Source organism: Electrophorus electricus, chromosome 15, assembly GCF_013358815.1.
Source record: "Electrophorus electricus isolate fEleEle1 chromosome 15, fEleEle1.pri, whole genome shotgun sequence".
NCBI classification, from domain to species: Eukaryota; Metazoa; Chordata; class Actinopteri; order Gymnotiformes; family Gymnotidae; genus Electrophorus; species Electrophorus electricus.
The window spans coordinates 17,166,717-17,179,396 of NC_049549.1; the positions used below are offsets into that span (position 1 = coordinate 17,166,717).

The 12,680-nt window shown below is 43.8% G+C and overlaps 1 protein-coding gene across 3 annotated transcripts in view; it reads left to right on the plus strand.

Annotated features, from left to right (window-relative positions):
- cadm1b (cell adhesion molecule 1b) overlaps nucleotides 1-12,680 on the plus strand; it is a 96,019-nt gene that overhangs the window by 73,498 nt on the left and 9,841 nt on the right. For 2 of the 3 annotated variants that reach the window (XM_027022398.2, XM_027022400.2), the window contains 4 exons: nucleotides 1-104; nucleotides 1,755-1,851; nucleotides 2,323-2,495; nucleotides 10,140-10,199. The exon at nucleotides 1-104 is cut by the window's left edge and continues 55 nt beyond it. In XM_027022398.2, coding sequence (XP_026878199.1) covers nucleotides 1-104; nucleotides 1,755-1,851; nucleotides 2,323-2,495; nucleotides 10,140-10,199 — 434 coding nt within the window. The remainder of the gene's footprint in view (nucleotides 105-1,754; nucleotides 1,852-2,322; nucleotides 2,496-10,139; nucleotides 10,200-12,680) is intronic. The other variant, XM_027022401.2, reaches the window with a different exon arrangement.

The window sequence follows — 12,680 nt, forward strand, 5'->3', positions numbered from 1 at the left end:
CCGGCTTACCGTCTCCAAGGAGGACGATGGAGTGCCCGTCATCTGCATCATTGACCATCCAGCCGTGAAGGACGTCCAAGCCCAGAAATACCTGGAAGTGCAGTGTGAGTGATCCCTCCAACAAAGCCCTGTGCTGGAACAGGCCAATATAGCCATGAAACACAGCCATGCAACACAGTCATGCAACATAGCCATGCAACAGCCATGCAACACAGCCATGCAACACAGCCATGCAACAGCCATGCAACACAGCCATGCAACACAGTCATGCAACGCGGCCATGAAACGCGGCCATGCAACGCGGCCATGCAACACGACCATGCAATGCAGCCACGCAACGCAGCCACGCAACACAGCCACACAACGCAGACATGCAACACAGCCAAGCAACACAGCCATGCAACACAGCCATGAAACACAGCCATGCAACACAGCCATGCAACAGCCATGCAACACAGCCATGCAACACAGCCATGCAACACAGCCATGCAACAGCCATGCAACACGGTCATGCAACGCGGCCATGAAACGCGGCCATGCAACGCGGCCATGCAACACGGCCATGAAACACGGCCATGCAATGCAGCCACGCAACGCAGCCACGCAACACAGCCACACAACGCAGCCATGCAACACAGCCATGCAACACAGCCATGAAACACAGCCATGAAACACAGCCATGCAACAGCCATGCAACAGCCATACAACGCAGCCATGCAACGCAGCCATGCAACACAGCCATGAAACACAGCCATGAAACACAGCCATGAAACACAGCCATGCAATGCAGCCAAGCAACACAGCCACTTCTCTCTGCTCACCCATATGCAGATGTTGTCCTTTCTGGTTGGATGTTGTAGTGAATAAAGGAGAGAGGATGTGGATACCAAATAAGACAAAAAAGACTCTTTTTTTGTTGTAAGGTATTAACCTGGCCAGGGTCCTGGGAGTTGCTTTAATTAAACCAAGCTTTCTCTTGTTATGCCTCAGTTTGATAATGCTGTTCTCTAAATAGCGCAGTAATTGAGTGTGATCAGTGCACGTTATTACAGACCATGGAAAGTCCTGGAAAGGTTGACCTAACCTTTTGTAATCTTTGCGGAATATTAATTTATTCAGACTGCTGACTGCTCACACTGCCCTTTGTGAAGAAAAGACAGGATGGATCAGACTGACTGTAAAAAGCTTGACATTTTGACAAACACAGATAAAGAAGAAGGAGAAAAAAAGACTTTACAGTACACTACCATTAAATAGACTGTTTGAATTCAGGACGGTGCCCTTGCTTCTCTGTCTCTTAGTCAGGGTTAAAAGTTCACTACAAGAAAACACGCATAGCTGGGCCTCACTGTTTCTTCTTGAAGGCCCAGAAATGTGGAAATATTATTGCTCTAGAAATGCAGAAATGTTGTGGATCTAGAAGTGCAGTAATGTTGTTGCTCTAGAAATACAGTGATGTTATGGATCTAGAAAAATACAGTTTGAGCAAAGACCTCTTCTGAACACTGGTGAATGAATACAATTAAGCGCGTTAAATAAGGAAGTTAGCTGCATTAGTGTACAAGTGTTAATGGAATTCTGCACAAATATGATTAAAGATGCTTTCTAATTGGACTAACAGACTAATTGTTACTGGTCACCTAAGAATGATGGGAAAAGCAGAATTAGGTATCCTGTGGTGTTGTGTAGAGACGTGTGGAGACGTGTGGCTTTCCCGAGTCTGTTGACGCATCCTGAGCTCTTCTGGTTGACAGATAAACCGGAAGTGAAGATTGTAGTAGAGTTTCCCGATGGCCTGACAAGAGAAGGGGAAAACCTTGAACTGACCTGCAAAGCCAAGGGCAAACCACAGTGAGTCATGAGACAAGCCATGTCTGCGCCTGCACCTGGACTGCTTAAAGTTGGTAGCGTCACATTTGATGAAAATTAGGTGTTTAAAGTGTTTAGTAACTAATAGTTACCAAAGAAAGCCACATATTTGTGGCACGGTGCCTTGTGCAAACTGTTTATAGTTATTAAGTCCTCACTTAATATTACTCTGAATTTGGATCGTGGTACAGTAGCATGTGAAGATACAATACAGCTGTGAGGTATTTACATGTTTAAATAAAAAAGCTGAACAAGTTGAACAAGTGCTCCTCGTTATCCACTCTCCCACTCCCTCTCTCTCTCTCTCTCTCTCTCTCTCTCCCTCTCTCTCCCCCTCCCTCTCTCTCCCTCTCCCTCTCTCTCTCTCTCTTCCTCTCTCTCTCTCTCTCTCTCTCTCTCTCAGTCCGGATGTTGACACAGAGATCTCTAAATTATCATTGTACTATTTTACAGACCTCATCAGATTAACTGGTTCAAAGTGGATGACGATGTTCCCTCCCACGCTGTCATTACGGGCTCTGATCTCTTAATTGAGAACCTTAACAAGTCCTACAATGGGACGTATCGCTGTGTGGCATCCAACCTGGTGGGGGAAGCGTATGATGACTACATCCTCTATGTGTACGGTGGGTCTCCAGCCTTGGTCTACATGCCCTTTTTTTAACCCCAAACTTTAAAAGCTACATAGACAGAATTCATGCCTGCTGATCTGTTCTTCCTTCTGAATCTCTCAGACTTATGGTTTGTACTTCCACATTCATTTTCCACTTCAGGGAACAATGCTTTCCATTCAGTGTCATAATCTTTCTTGTAAAAGATTTTTCTTGCGGAGTTGTGTGTGAATTATTCAGCCGTGTTACTTTTACACCACCTAGCTTCTGTCTTCTATGCTATTTGCCTTATGAGCGTCTACCACAGCTGTGCTCCTGGTGGGTTCCATTTCACAGACCAACTGGCCAACCAGTTCTCTCTCGGCACTGGAATCTTGCTATTGAAAATGTCACCAGGGGAACAAAGCTTATGAAATAAATCTCAGGATGTGGCTAGAGTCACGTGCATTTATCTGAGCTTCTGGATGTTGCTAGTCACATGTGCATTTATCTGAGCTTCTGGGTGTAGCTAGAGTCACATGTGCATTTATCTGAGCTTCTGGATGTTGCTAGTTACGTGTGCATTTATCAAAGCTTCTGGACATTGCTAGAGTCACGTGTGCATTTATCTGAGCTTCTGCATGTTGCTAGAGTCACGTGTGCATTTATCGGATTCTGGATATTTGAAGAATTCTGTATGCATTTATGGGATTCTGGATGCTGTTAGAATCGTGTGCATTTATCAGAGCTTCTGCATGTTGCTAGAGTCACGTGTGCATTTATCGGATTCTGCATGTTGCTAGAGTCACATGTGCATTTATTTATCGGAGCATGGCTGAGTGACATGAGGCAGCAGCCAGTGTGTGTGACACGTCAGCGAAGAATACGGTGATCACGTGTTCCAGTTAAACCCCGGCATGCAACCTGGTATTACAGCACTGCACGCCAACCCACTCTTCCAGGATGTGGAAGGCCTGGAATATCAATCTTATAATTCTTGTTTTCTTTGTTCAAAAAAGCTGTAAGGAGAAATTATTTACCAAGACTGATGATATATTCCTGTCAGATACAGTAAAAAGAAAAACTCTGACCAGCTGACTCCTGCAACGAATTTTGATATGGTCCAAGAATTCCAGAATTTCATTCATCACTGGAGCACTGAAATATTTGGTGTTAGACATATTAGCCATTGGATTCAATAATTCAATACATCCTGCACAACATGGACAATGAGATTACTGTGGGCCTAATGCCTGTTTATTGTTTCTCCATAAAAGCCTTGCAAGTTTCCTTTGCCTTAGGGAAGACCACCAAGGCTTAGGAGCTTGCTGTAAACAAAGCAGCCGTGTGTGTCTCGTCTTCATGTCTCTAAATCAGTTCAGTGAGGCAGGAGCAAAGATGACATGTCACTTCTAATAAGTGTTAAGATGTCTCGTAGTTTCTTAATTGTGGCATCTCTGTATTCCTCTATGGTAGGTCAAAAGACAGTGACTCAGCAGAATACAGGGGAGGGCAGTGACTCAGCAGAACACAGGGAGGGGGCAGTGACTCAGCAGAACAGCGGGGGGGGGGGGGGGGGGGGGGCAGTGACTCAGCAGAACACAGGGAGGGGGCAGTGACTCAGCAGAACAGGCGGGGGGGGGGGGGGGGGGGGGGGGCAGTGACTCAGCAGAACACAGGGAGGGGGCAGTGACTCAGCAGACCCTCCGGCCTCTCTGTTTACTTTACATGTGCAACACGCTTCTGTTTCCAAAACCTGCCAAAATATATCCTTTATTTTTCTTACGAGAAAACTGCAACGCTACATCGCCCTCGTCTTTAGCTGATGTGTGGGGAAAGCGTCCGTCCCATACCAACCGGATGGTTGAAAAACAGCTCACACACAAACGCAGACTACAGCGGTCAGTCCTCTTATATGAGAGTGAACTACAACACGTGTTCCACTGCTGGTAGTAGACAACAGCACAAACACGTCTCATGTTGAACACGTCTGATGAGAACGTGTCGTTAGCACACAGCAACAGCAACTGTCCAGCGACTGGCCAACTCCGAAGATACAAAGCCTGACTGTAACCCGAGAGGTTACCAGTCTATGCCCAGCTGATGCTTGTGGTCCGTCAGCCCTGGAGCGAGACACTGATCCTGGGGCTGTTCAGTCTGACTGCCTCTGTATCAAGTTAATGTAAAATCGCTTTAGGTAAAAAAAAAAAAATCGTAAATCTAATAAGGCAGCTTGCTCGGAGGAACATAGCAGTGTGCATCTCCTTAACTGCTGTACTTAATCTGATACTAAGGCCATGTTGGGCTAGCCAGCCCTAGTGCAGGACGTGCACTCTGTGTGAGTGCATGCACATGCACTGCTACCTGGTCAAAGCAAACACTCATTTCATGCCACTTGCAGCAAATCTGTAGGAGTGATTCTGACCTGCTGATGCAGTAGAGCTCAGTCAGCGTGATCTACTGAGGTCAGTCTGCATGAACTACTGAGCTCAGTCTGCATGAACTACTTAGGTCAGTCTGCATAATCTACTGTGGTCAGTCTGTATGATCTACTGAGGTCAGTCTGCATGAACTGCAAGGTCAGTCTGCATGATCTACTGAGGTCAGTCTACATTAACTTCTGAGGTCAGTCAGCTTGAATCAGACATGAATCAGTTTGGCTGTATTTGGTTGCTGATGCTAAATCAGTACATGTCAGTTCAGTAGACTGTTGCGTAAAGGGTAGAACAGCTAGTCACTGTTCTCCTATTGTCATTACCTCGGTACATTTAAAAGTGATTCAGGTTGGGTTAGTGATAAAAAGCAAAGGCTCTTACCTTCCCCTGTGTTGGTGTGCACCTACACTACATGCAGTATGCATCATGACTCTAGCAGTCCAAACTCTCCATGTGTACACTGTGATTGCACATGTCAGACAGGACGATTAGGCAGCACAGAGGATTACTGAGACAGGGAATAGCGTCATCGATCTGCCTCGACCACCATGGACATGCCGCAATTATCAGCCTAGCCTTCAGTCCCCCCCCACCGCTTCTATTACAAGTTTGGCTGGTGCAAGAGAAAGTTCTTTTGAAAGGCTCCGTGATTTGTGATGCCACTGCTGCTTACTTCAAGAAAATGACACGCGCGATGTTTCTGTCTTGACTGAGTGCGCGAGTCCAGGAACGATTCGACAGAGCGTGAGTGCCATAACTTAATACAAAGGTTTCTCTGACTTATAGCTCAGGTGGAGGACAAAGAGATCGTTTATTTCACTGTGAGATGAGATGGGAAAAGTAAAACTCCATTGCCAGTACTGAATATCCCCCCCGCACTAGACCGACCGTGGACATTTATGCAGAGTTATAAACATAATAGCACATGTTACTACATACTTGGGCCACTCAAATCTTTTAGTGTCTGTGCAAATGCAACCGATTATAATTTTTAATACAGAAACAGAAAGTGTTCCAGAAGTGGGTTGGTTTTTGTGATATTCGATTGGCTGTCCTGAAATATGGAGAAATGAGATAATGAAGAGGCGTGTTTAGTGATTCCGTCCTGAAGCCACACTGGCAGCAGCTTCCCTGTAGGGACCAGCCAATCAATAAGCACAGATGTGAAAAACCACCGTGTAGAGAATTAAAAGCAGTACATTGTGATGCACTAGAGATATTGCAGACACTGGAATGAGTAGAACGGGTGGTGTTTGACTAGGATTTCTCATGGGGGTTAGTTTAAGTTCCCACTTACACCTTTCGAAAAAGTGTCATGCCCTACAGACCTGACTGGGCCCTACAGACCTGACTGGGCCCTGCAGACCTGACTGGGCCCTGGAGACCTGACTAGACCCTGCTAGGCACTGAAGGGGGACGTTCCTGAGGCCAAATATTGGCAAAACACATACATTCTACATTTTAGATGATTGTATACATTTTAAGCACAGCAATAGCCTTATCTATAAACAAGTAATATATAATTAAAGTCAAATGTGCACACTTATAAACAATGTATGATAGAACAATTCTAAAAACAGATTTGAATTCAATATAAATTTTGAATTCAGTATAAAACATACTGTAATGGTCCACCTACTTTAGTTTGAGAATCAGTGTGCACAGGGTAGTGTTTGTGGTTTTAACCTGGATGAGGGAGCATTAAAATGAGGCCCAAACAGATAAATAGGTGTTGTTGCTCACAGGAGAATTGATTTCCTTCACTGATCATGCAGTCTTGCTTAATTAGTGTGTATCTCTTATCTGTGTGTGTGTGTGTGTGTGTGTGTTCTGTTTTTTGTGGTATTCACAGAGGAATATGGCTAGCAGGTGTGATTCAGGCATCGCTTTTAATATGTTGGTAGAGCTAATTGGTCTAGTCCGGCTAATTGAGTGTTTACTTTTTTATCTCTGGCACTGAAGTCTTACGTTGTGGCATTTGACTTATTTTAAACAGTCAGCAAGTTATAATAAGCAATGTGCAATTAAAAACAGACATTATTACGACGTTATTACATTATTTTTCATTAATTAAATAATTACCTTATTAATAGTAATTATTACAAAACATTTGCTATATAATTTATTCTGTATCCTTTATAAGAATGACAATCAGTGTAGTCTTGGAAATGCCTTTTTCCAATGCCAGACTAAGTGTTTCAGATTAAATGTCCATAGCGTGTAGCTAGCTCATGTAAACCGCCGTACACTCCGCATGGCCCCTGTAGATCACTACTGGCCACTTCGTTTGACCAGTGGGTCCCAGTGAAATGGACATGCTGATGGGGACTGCAGACGCCTGTCCAGCGTCCAACTGCATATATTATGGCTCTCGGCAAAGACACAATCTGAAAGTCTCTTCAAACGCACTGAACAAGCCAACAGTACTCATTGTCGCACAGCAATATTTGTGATTTTGCACAAACCCAGGTCTGCGCAGGCCTGTAAGACACTCTGCATTTTAAGTTTATATTTATTAATTCCGACCTTTACAGCCACCGACTTTAGACAGAAGTATAAACACGCAGTACAGCGGTGTTTTGGCGGAAGGTATTGAGTGCAGGCTGTTGGTGATTACATCGATTTTTCAGTATGAAGGATGTGCTGTGTTTATAATTGAGCGTGCCTTGAGCAGGACAGTGGTGTGATCAGACGCTTATCTCTTTCTTTAAAGGTTGTTCACGATGTCTTTGCCTTTTCCTGTGCACCCAGAGCAACGCTGTTCGGGTTAATGAGGGCTTCACTATCATGGGTACAGTTACTGCCACTGCGTACGTTTACCTGACGTTTTTATCCAAAGTGACTTACAATTATGAGTGAGTGCAACTTGAGCAATTGAGGGTTAAGGGTCTTGCTCAGGGGCCCAACAGTGGTAACTTGGCAGTGGTGGGGCTTGAACTGGCACCTTTCCAATTACAAGTCAAGTACCCTAACCACTGAAGTACCACTGCCCCCACTGTGTACAGTCACGTGTACAGACAGACCTGTGTATCCTAAAGGGCTTCCTCCAACACCAGTGTATGAGTCTTTTTACATTTTGATTAAGGCCACCAACAGTCTTCGACTATCGAAAGAGACAATTTTGTTACTACAGTTGGTATTTAAATGGAAAGCTGAATTTCCCTCGCTTTCATTGAAATAAAGAATTTTGAAGTAATATGTAAATATTGTTCAAATTTCCAAATCCATCTTTCACTTCTAAGCTGCATTAACAGCCCTTTGTGAAATCTCCACCTTTGCAGCCTACAGAAGTTAAGCCCCGCCCACTTACACTGCTGTTCACAGGTGTTTCAGTTCTCAGGAGTGCTTTTTAAATGAGGCACAATGCCAGCTGACAGAGCTAGCTACAGTTCGGCCTCTGTAAGGGTCCAGCCTCTCAGCCCTCCTTAGTCACAAGGCTTTATTTGCAACATGCAACAGGCAACATCAATTTTAATGGAAGTAATGGAAAACTATATAAGCTTCTAAGATACAGCTCCCAATACCCCTCAAAGATAGTATGTATGTCAGACTCATCAATAAAGATTCCTATTTGATTATTTTATTGATCATATGATTCATTACACTGGGTGAGTGATTAGGTCTACAAGAATTTAGAAGTTTTAGGCGCCATTTTTTTACATTTTACCACTGAAATGGAAAATTAGCCAACAGTCCAACACGGTTCATTGTTGTACTGGACAATGTCCATTTAAGGACACTTTGGAGACATTATGAACATGTACATGTTCCCTTTGCTGTGAAGCCTGCGATGTGTTTCTGCACAGTGTTACTGTTGCTTCTGTTGCAGCCAGTAATGTATGAAGCGTAATATAGGTTCTTCATAATTTCATAAAGCTACGATGGCAGGCACTGGAAGACATGGTGAACCTCCCAACAGAAAATCGTGGAAAATCTCGCACGTTCAAAACACATTCATATTTCAGTGCACATAACGCCAAGAGTCTGCTGGCTTGCAAATTGCCCGTGTAAAATTCTTGTTTGCTTGACTATTATGCATGCCAGATCCTATTCAGACCTTTGGTGTAGGCCATCTCTTCTGCATGCTCAATTTCTAACGGGGGACGCTGACATTTCCAATACCCCCGTCTGCAGCCGGTCACAAGGCGTGAAATCCCCCAAATATTTTCATCAGAGGGTGCAGGCTCCCAGCTCCCAGTATCCATCAGAGGGTCCAGGCTCCCAGCTCCCAGTATCCACAGACACTATGCTGTTCTTGATGTTTTATCATTAGTTGGGAAGTGTTTGGGCTCCTACTGGGATCTTTTGATGGAGAGCAGACAATAATGCAGTGGAAACAGCCAGCCAATTTTGCCTGCTGTGTCTGTTCCACAGCGAGGCGCCTCCGCATTCGTGTGTGTGTGCGGGGGGGTTGACGGGCAGGCAGCAGACATGTTCACACATCTGTAGTACAATCGCTCACCTGCTTTCTCATTTTTTTTCTTTTTGAAGCCATTGCTGCATTAGGCGGTTGATTCTCAAGGTTTTATGAAATATGATAATAGCATGTTCATAGTAGTCACTCCTCATAATATAAGGCTCCAAGCCCACACCTCCTGCTGGGCTCATGTTCTGCATACTGAAGAATGTAGTTCTCCTTTTGTGAAAATACATGAGGAAGGAAGAAATCTTTATGTGTGTGTGGCATGTTCTTGTCTTATTCTGTTCTTATGTTATTCTAATCTTGAGTTATTCTGTTCTTTTATTTTTGTGTTCTTCTGTTCTTGTATCTGTCCATGTTCTTCTGTTCTCTTCTTCTATTATTATTGTCTTGTGTTTCTTTTTTCAAGTGTCACTGTTGGTCACATGGAAGCAATCCTATCTACGTTTCTTTAATTAATTAATCCAGAAGTGTCGCTGTCATCGCAGTTTGTTTTCTTTGCCATATTAATCACATGATAAGAAGCATAATATCTCTCACAGGTTAGTTTGACTTCAAGTTGTCTAATTAAGATAATAACACGGTAACGCAGAAGACGTGGCTCATTGTAGACTTGTCAGGTGTGCGACATTGCTGTCAAGAAATCAGCAAATTAACGTGTTTTGTCTTCAATCAGCACTTCACTTGCTATTTGAGAGGGATGCTTAGCTCTGTACAACTCCTCTGTGGTTAAACTAACATTCAGTTCTTTGAGAATGGCATTTGTCCTTTTCCCTTTTTCATTTTCTGCCTCTTGTGTGTGTTTTGGTTTTGTTTCCCATCTAGAAGTTCTCACCACATCCCCCTCTCCCACTCCTCCCACCATCGAGCCTGACGCTGCCCAAGGTACTGTACTCCATCTCAGCCTCAGGGTTCTGCCATCTCACCCGCTTGCCTGCTTTGCTCTGATTGGTTGTTTGGGGTTTTGGGGTTTTTTTTTGGTCTATCTCTGTTTTCTTTGTCTCTTTGTACCTCCTGTGTGCTCTTTTGGCATGTATGTATTTGTGCGCATGCTTTTTTTTTTTTTTTTTTAGAGCAAATGTTCTGGTGCTGTCAGGAAAACAAAGAGTTTGATAATGTAGGAGAACTTGTCTGGTCCACAGGTTTAAAAAAAAATTAAATGCTTTGGGTTTTTTTTAAAGAAACAAGTCAGTAGAGTACCCCACAAAGGTAGTATTACAAGACTGTGTGTGTGTGTGTGTCAGTGCAAATGTGTGTGTTTGTGTGTGTGTGTGTGTGTGCAAGAGCAAGATGTGCAGCGATGCGTGTTTCCGGAGCGTGAGCCGGACGTGTCGGAGCAGGGGCAGGGTGCAGACGGACAGTCTGCTCTAATAAGTTCACCCTGCTGATAACACGCCAGCTCTCATGGCACCTGTCAGCAAGGCCGCGTCAAACCCTTCTGCTGTCAGCCATCTTCAGCAGAAAGAAAATCTCGATCTGCTGCTACAGCTCCTGCTTGTCAGGCCTTAGATCACCATCGCATAATTATTACCCATGACTTCAAACGCCTCATACTAAACGGCTTTCACAATGTTTCGTTTTCAAGGTTGTTTAGAATATCAACTCTGTTTAATTCATTGTTTAATAAGCAATGTCTGTTCATTGTTTATTAGGCAACGATTTTAGAGGCATCATATCACAGAGATCATTACTGCAAATTTTACACGCATGGGCTTGTCCCATTTTAAAATTGTAGGGATGGAGATACAGATTGTGTAAATTGACTTGCTATCTGAAGTTGCAGTGAAGGTTACGAGTTTGAGATGTTGAAATGATTCCCAGCCGTCAGCCCAGTGCATGTGTGTGGGGGGATCAGTAGTAGATGCTACACTTCCATACACAGGCAGAGCTACCATCTTCAGGTCTGATTCATGTTTCTCCACATACAAAAGCAGCACTGGGACCGCCAGCTAAATAAATCAATGTTAGGAGGTCCAGGGAACCTGGAATCGTAATGCATTTTTGATGAACTGGCAAAGAGTGATAAAGGATAGGGAGCACTTCACTTTAAAAAAATCAATTAAGCCATAATGTCTTGCTAAAGGGCTTGGGAGATTTAGGCTGTGACATTTCGAGATGATTGCCATTTACAATATCAAATAAATGCCTAAATGGGAGAACTCTGCAACTTTTGACAAGTGCCCGAGCTTCGCTTGTAAGACACGTGATAATTGATATGCTTGGCAGGTAGGAGAATGTTATGGGATTAGACTCCACAAACCTGCAGAAGAACTCGAGGTTTTGTCTCCGTGCGTTCACAACCCCCCAACTAAGGCGACGTGTATTCTATCTATATGGAATATCTATTGTCTCCCTTCCTATCTGCAGGGCCTCAGTGAATACAGGGGCAGGTACATAAGTGTGTGTTATCAGTGTTGGTCTTAACCTCGGATTAGCATTCAAGCAGTTCTTGCTTTCAAACACAGAAGATAATCCAGACAGACCGCGGGGAGTGACGAGCCCAGGGTGCTGAGGGGCGGTTTGAAGCACGCGGAATGTTATCAGCCTTGAAGTTCGCCCGGTCTGGTCATTGATAAGAACATGGACGAGTGATGTTCAACATGGCTTGCAGCTCCACCACTTCCCCAAAGCACAGGCGGCTCCCGGCCAAGCCTGTGTGGTTCTGGGGGCAAATCAGGCAACGGCGGGTCAATAGCGAAAGCCTGTGGCAAGGGCCTTTCATGCGTGTTCCACTGAGTGCTTCTCAGATGTGAAATGAGATGGTGATTTATGCGGGATAAAAGTGAGCATGGAACATAACGCTTTATTATATGTGGATATGAGAAGGAGCTGAAGCACTGTAGGTCTGTTTTGGAAATCTGTGGGCGGATGACAGCTTTAAAAAAATGTTTTGGCATGAAATACATCTTCATAAATAGAAGAATAGCTAATATTTTCTTTTCTTTTTTTTTGTCATGGACCAAAATGGAGAAACTTCATAGCCCAGCTAGTGGGTCTGTTTTGTCTCTATTACCTAGTACACCTTAATAACTTCACACCTGTTCCAGTACACCTTAAAAACTTCACACCTGTTATACTGCAACTTAATAACTTCACACCTGTCCCAGTACACCTTAAAAACTTCACACCTGTTCCAGTACACCTTAAAAACTTCACACCTGTTATACTGCAACTTAATAACTTCACACCTGTTGCATTATATCTTAATAACTGCACACCTGTGCCAGTACACCTTAAAGACTTCATACCTGTTCCAGTACACCTTAAAAATTTCACACCTGATCTAATACACCGTAAAAACTTCACAACTGATCTAATACAGCATAAAAACTTCACAATTGATCTAGTACACATTAAAAACTTCGC